The sequence below is a fragment of the Equus quagga genome, chromosome 5 (genome assembly GCF_021613505.1).
Source record: "Equus quagga isolate Etosha38 chromosome 5, UCLA_HA_Equagga_1.0, whole genome shotgun sequence".
Classification (NCBI taxonomy): domain Eukaryota; kingdom Metazoa; phylum Chordata; class Mammalia; order Perissodactyla; family Equidae; genus Equus; species Equus quagga.
Genome location: NC_060271.1, coordinates 68147351 through 68153350, shown reverse-complemented (window position 1 = coordinate 68153350; position 6000 = coordinate 68147351). Strand labels below are relative to the sequence as shown.

The following is a 6000-nucleotide window of genomic DNA, read 5'->3' as shown; positions in this document are numbered from 1 at the left end:
AAATTAAAAACTTTAGTTTACCAAAATACACCAGTAAGCAAATGAGTGGGCAGGGCATAGAGTGTAAGAAAATACTCATAAAATGCATATCTGAGAAAGGTCTTGTATCTGGAATACATAAAGAATTGTTAGAATTGAGTAAGAAAAAGCCAAAGAAATAAAAAATATGCAAAAGGCTTGAAAAGATACTTTGCAAAGGAAGAAATGCGAAAAACTAATAAACACATTAGAAAGTGCTCAGCATCATTATTCTTAAGGGAAATGCTAATTAAAACACAATGAGGTACCACTCACACCCATGCTGGTTCAACATTTTGGGAGTGCCTCAGGTGAAATTCAAAATTGGCCCCCTACACAGAGGGCATGGAGAAACTGAAGAAAGAGGCAGGCGGCTCCAGATTGGTAGGTGGCAGTTTTAATAAGCAAGGAAATTTACGTACAAGCCTTGTCCCGGGCATCTGAAAGTCGATTAGATCCCCGCATCCGCCTGACAGAATATGAAGAGTCTATATGGAGGACTTAACGGGTTCAGTCAGGTACAGACCATATGGTCTCAGCAACACATTGCTCTCTCAAGGCTGCATCCTTGAAGTGGATCCTAGTACAGGCACCATGTGCAGAATGTACATTCCAAGAACAGGGGAGAGAGTGAGCAGTGTCCGGCTTCTGGGATCCAGTTTTTGGGTCAACCTGTGTTCATGCCCTCTTAATGACCTTCTCCAACAACTTCCCCCTGGAATGGCTAAAATTTAAAAAACTGAAAACACCAAATGTTTTTCGTGGATATGTGGAAATATGTGGAAAGCCAGACTCTCATATTTTGCTAGGGAGAACGTAAAAAGGTACAACCTCCTTGGAAAAAAGCTAGTTAAATATTCACAGGCCATTTCATCCAGCAGTTCCACTCCTCGGTATCTCTCTAAGAAAAAAGAAAACTTATGTTCACAAAATACTTGTACATAAAGGATCACAGAAGCTTTATTTACCACAGTCAAAAGCTGGAAACAACTCAAAGGACCAACAACTGGAGAATGGATAAATATGTTGTGGTATATCCACACAATGGAGTAGAACTCAGCAATAAAAAGGAATGAACTGGGGCCCCCCATGGTGTAGTGGTCGGCTTCACACACTTCACTTTGATGGTCCAGGGTTCACCAGTTTGGATCCTGGGCCCAGACCTATACACTGCTTGTCAGGCCATGCTGTGGTGGCATCCCACATAGAAGAATTAGAAGGACTTACAACTAGGATATACAACTATGTACTGGGGCTTTAGGGAGAGAAAAAAAAAAGAGGAGGATTGGCAATGGATGTTACCTCAGGGCCAATTTTCCTCACCAATTAAAAAAAAAAGCATACCTAAAAAAGAAAAGTAATGAACTACTGATACCAGCAATGACATGGATGGAAACCACAGAAATTATGCTGAGAAAAGCCAAACATAAAAGATTTCATATTATATGATTGTCTTCATGTAAATTTCTACAACAGACAAAACTAATTTAAAATGGATAAAAATAAGGTTACCTATCGGGTGAGATGGGGTGGAACTTTCTGGGATGAGGGAAATGTTCTGTATCATGAGAAGGATGTGGTTATTTGGTTTCACACATTTGTCAAATGTGTAAAGATTTATGCATTTTAACATATGTAAATTTCACCTCAACAAAACAACTATAACAACAACAACGCTGGGGGAGGTGGATTGCAGGTACAGATGGTACAATAATAGCAGAATGTTGATCATTTCCAAAGCTGGGCGATGGGTACTTGGGAGTTCATTATACACTGTAATTATTTCAGAAATGTTAGAAAGTTTGTGTAATACAAGTTTTTAAATTGCACTGGGGTCATGAGTCGAGCTTTCACTTTTTGCTTTGTAAAAATGAAATCAGAAAAACCAGAAGCAAATAGCTCGCCTGCTGCTGTTTGAGCTGCTCAGACCAGAGGTGGTTGCAGGAGGAGAAAGAGAGGTGAGAGATGGTCAGGAGAGGGTGGTTTCACAAGATCCTGGGAGGGATGGAGAGAAAGGTGGGAGAGAGAATGGGAATGGGAAAGGGAAGGTGAGGGGTGGGAGAGATGAGGAAAGGCTCAGGAGGGCACTGAACTTCCCGATGTAGGCAACAGGAGCAGAGGTGTGAGGAGAGAGCGGTTGTCTTGGGATGGATGTTCAGGGGACAGGTCGGGGGGCTGCGCCAGGTCCACAGCAGCTTGAAATAATGGGTGGACTCTGAAAAGGATCTCTCCTCTTAGGGTCACCTGCCCCTGATCTGAATTGTGTCCCTGTCACAAAGCCTCACAAAAAAGGATATGTTTGCCCTGTAGGGACCTTGGGTTGGAGGTGCCAGCCAGAAAGACAGGAAGTGCCTTCCTCCCTGGCCATTGGTGTCAGCCTTGGGCTGACCTGGGTGCAGCAGGAGGACAAGTTTATAAGTTTATGAAACACCACCAAGCCCCAGCCTAGCCACCCTGCGAGGAGCACCCTCACACACCCCGCAACGTACATTCCACCTAAGTACCCTGTGGGATGGCGGTCATTATCCCCACTTTCAAGATGAGGAGAGAGTTATGAGCAAGAGCTAAAGTCTACTCACCCAACGCTGATCCCCGAGTCTCCCTCAGCCCAAGCAGAATCCCTCGGGCTATGAATCCATCTCTTGACATCCGCTCTTTGTGCCATGGCCTGGGCAGGGTCACGGGAGCTCCCACAACACGTGGTTCCCCAGCCCCCCAAAACTTCCTCCAGCTCCTCCCAGGGCTCACTGCCCCCAGGCACCCACTGTTCCCTTCCCTCCTCGAGGTAAGCTCTCTCCCTCCACACCTTTGCTTGGGTGCTCCTCCTTTTTGTTGGTACCTTCTCAGTCCTCGGGTCCCAACTCACATTCCCTCCCCAGGGAGGCCTCCCAAACAGCCTTTCTTCAGGGGCTTCTCCCTAATATTATTTTTTTAAGCTCTTGTTTGTTTCCTTCAGGGCAGTTACACAATCTGAGAACCTTGTGCCTCTCCCTCTCCAGAATGTAAGCTCCTGACGACAGATGCCCTCCCTCACTGAGTGGCAATTATCCACTGGAATTGCTTCTTGTTAACAAACTCTCTTTTAAACCAAAGTAGGATGACTAACCGCTTTCCTGCTTTCTTGCCACGAATGTCTTAAACTTCAAGCAAAGAAATGTAGGCTATGGATAGGGAAGGGAAGGGCCCTCTGAAGAGCCACAGGAAAACAGCGCTATTGAAGACTCTCCGTTTCTCAGTTAGGCATAAGCTGAACCATAAATGAGCTTCTGCCTGCAATCCTGATGACGATGACGATGGTGGCAGCAGCACTAACAACTACTAAGTTGCCTTATGACGTGTCAGGGACTTTACATATTTATCTCTAAACCTCAAAACTATGCAAGATGGGGACTATTGTATATACACATGAGAAAACTGTGATCCAAAAGAGACCCAAAGTCCCTCTATGCATAAGATCATTAGACGAATGCCAAGCTGAAATTCTTACAGCCTCATTTTCTCAAGTTTTATTTAGAATGTTCCCTACAAGCCCATTAAGACACACACAAGCACATACACCCTTCCATTTCTCTCCTTTCCCCCGACCCCAAACTGGAACAACAAAAAGTCTTCAAAACCATATTCAAATCAAATGGTAGATTTATTGGCTGCCTCTGTTGGACAATGAGGTGAAAACATCTCAACACAGGACATTCTCCACTCCATGTGGCTTCCCCCTGTGCTGAAGGACCAGAGACAGGCGCGCGGGCCGACAATCAGACAATCAGTGGAAACAGCATCGACCTGCTGTTTCCTATTTCCATAATGATTAATCCACAGGCTTAGGAAACACGTTGCTTGTTTTTTCTTTCATAGCATCTTCCTCTTTTCAAACTCCTTCAGAAACAGAAGAGAGAGAGAGGGGATAAAAAGATAATAGATCCAGATTACATTCATGGTCAAAGAGATTCTGAAACCTCTTATCTTCAGGATTCTTTGAACAGCCAAAAATGACAGAAGTAAAATATGCCAGGATGAGGGTGATTGTACACAAAATACCAGCTTTCAAATTAGTCTGTGTCGGCTTGAATTTCACTGGGCTACATGCGGCTTCAATGTTATGTCTCCTAAATACAGCCGCTAAGAGGCTTTGAATTAGCCTCATTTCTCCACTGCAGTATTACAATTAGGAGTTGACAAACCCGACTATGCTTCTCTAAACCTTTAATGCTGCTATACATGAACCGCCCAGCCCTTTTAATAAGGCGATGGAAGCAGGTTTGCTTAGTTTCTCAAAGAATAAAATTAAACACAGATTCAGTTATGATTTGAACAAAATGCCACGAACCTCAGAAACATCTGAAAAGGAAGCAATACCAAAAACCTCATTTCTCTAGTTGTAAGAATTAGACTACAACAAAATGTATAGATGCCTGCTGCCACTTACTGGAGCGAAATGGTAACACGTGTCTCCAATGTGAATTTAAAAATTTGCTTTAAACAAAATTCATCCTCACACACTCACTAACCACATGGATTTCTTTCAAACACTAGGGCCCACACAGTGTCATATTTCAAAAGACAGGATCATGCAAAGATTCAATAAAACAATGAGTCCGTTTTAGTAGCCCTTAGACTGGGCCAAATAAAGACTGTGCCAAAACATCACTTCCTCCTGGGAATACAATGTGTCTGTTTTCAGCATGCTTAAAGTTTTTTTGCTGTTTGTTTGCTTTTTTGTCAAAGCTATAAACATCATAAAAATAAAGAGAGAGAGAGAGAGAGCCCTAAATGATCACTCAGGGAGACAGGCTGAAAATCATTGCAAAGAGATTAGGGAAGACACCAAATCATTTAGAGTGTTTTAAACCACAGTGTCCTATTAAAAAGGGAAAAGCAAAGCAAATGGTTAAAAAGTCAATCCTCCAACCTGGAAACAACGATGGCACCCCAACACAGTCACGGCCAGAAACTAAAGGCTGAAACCCTCCACCCTCTTCCTTTCATTTCTTGTTACTAGATTTCAACCCTTCTCCCTGGAAACAAAAACCTATGGCATCAGGGTAGTTATATCCCAAAGATCCTCCATGGAAAAAAAGAAACACAAGGTAATTTTGTGCACCACCCCTAAGTGGAATTCATGGCACTTACGGACTCCAAAACTCTTTCTTGTAGACTGCATCTTGCCACTCACAAAACAGCAAATCCCGATATTTAAAGAAGAGCTTTTAATCAGAACGTTATTCCTGGTTATGCCCAATTAGGACACCAGGACACTAATGGAGTTGCTGCAGACTGTGAAGCTGCACACCAGAGGAAGTTAGCAGATAAGACCCAGAAGAGAAGGCCACGGTTTCCAGGCACCGAGTGTGGCCCCACACTACAAGGCCCAGAGCTCGGAGCGCTCAGAGCGCTCAGGCGACTGTTACAGCTCACCTTGTAGATGGTGGTTCCCAGCTGTGCAGGAGACATGCTGACCACCACTCCTGCGCTCTGCAGGGCAGAGATCTTCTCTTTAGCTCCACCTTTTCCTCCAGCAATAATTGCCCCTGCATGACCCATTCTTCTGCCAGGAGGAGCCGTTAAACCAGCAATGAAGGACACCACAGGCTTGGCCTTGGGACCCTGGAAAGTGACATTTTAAATAATCGAATGAAAAAGTTGATCAAAACTGGACCTCAAATTCATCCTTGCCAGTAAATGGCAAATAGCTTGGGCGGGGCCCCTCATTCACACTCACTAAGAAAATCAACACAAATATGAAGCTATGACTGAAGCCCCCGCTGTCGCCTTTGAGATGACACAACTTTTCATACAAACTCAGGAAAACAATCCTGAGCAAATTCTTTATCTGTTTAGACACTAAACTTCAACTTCACTGACACAAGCTGTTTAACAAATACATATGTGATTCTTTCACTGGAAAAACAAAAAGCATACTTGAAAATATGTTACGTGATTTGTGATAGCGGATTAAGACACGAGGTCAGTTGTTTTATTTCA

The 6000-nt window shown here is 43.6% G+C and overlaps 1 protein-coding gene across 2 annotated transcripts in view; it reads right to left on the bottom strand.

The window, feature by feature from the left end:
• Nucleotides 1-3639: 3639 nt before the first annotated feature.
• The window catches only part of SUCLG1 (succinate-CoA ligase GDP/ADP-forming subunit alpha), a 37535-nt gene continuing 35174 nt past the window's right edge, over nucleotides 3640-6000 (bottom strand). For both annotated transcript variants that reach the window (XM_046662334.1, XM_046662335.1), the window contains 2 exons: nucleotides 5434-5622; nucleotides 3640-3894 (listed from right to left, as the gene is read on the bottom strand). In XM_046662334.1, the coding sequence (XP_046518290.1) occupies nucleotides 3868-3894; nucleotides 5434-5622 (216 nt within the window). In that variant the 3' untranslated portion in view covers nucleotides 3640-3867. The remainder of the gene's footprint in view (nucleotides 3895-5433; nucleotides 5623-6000) is intronic.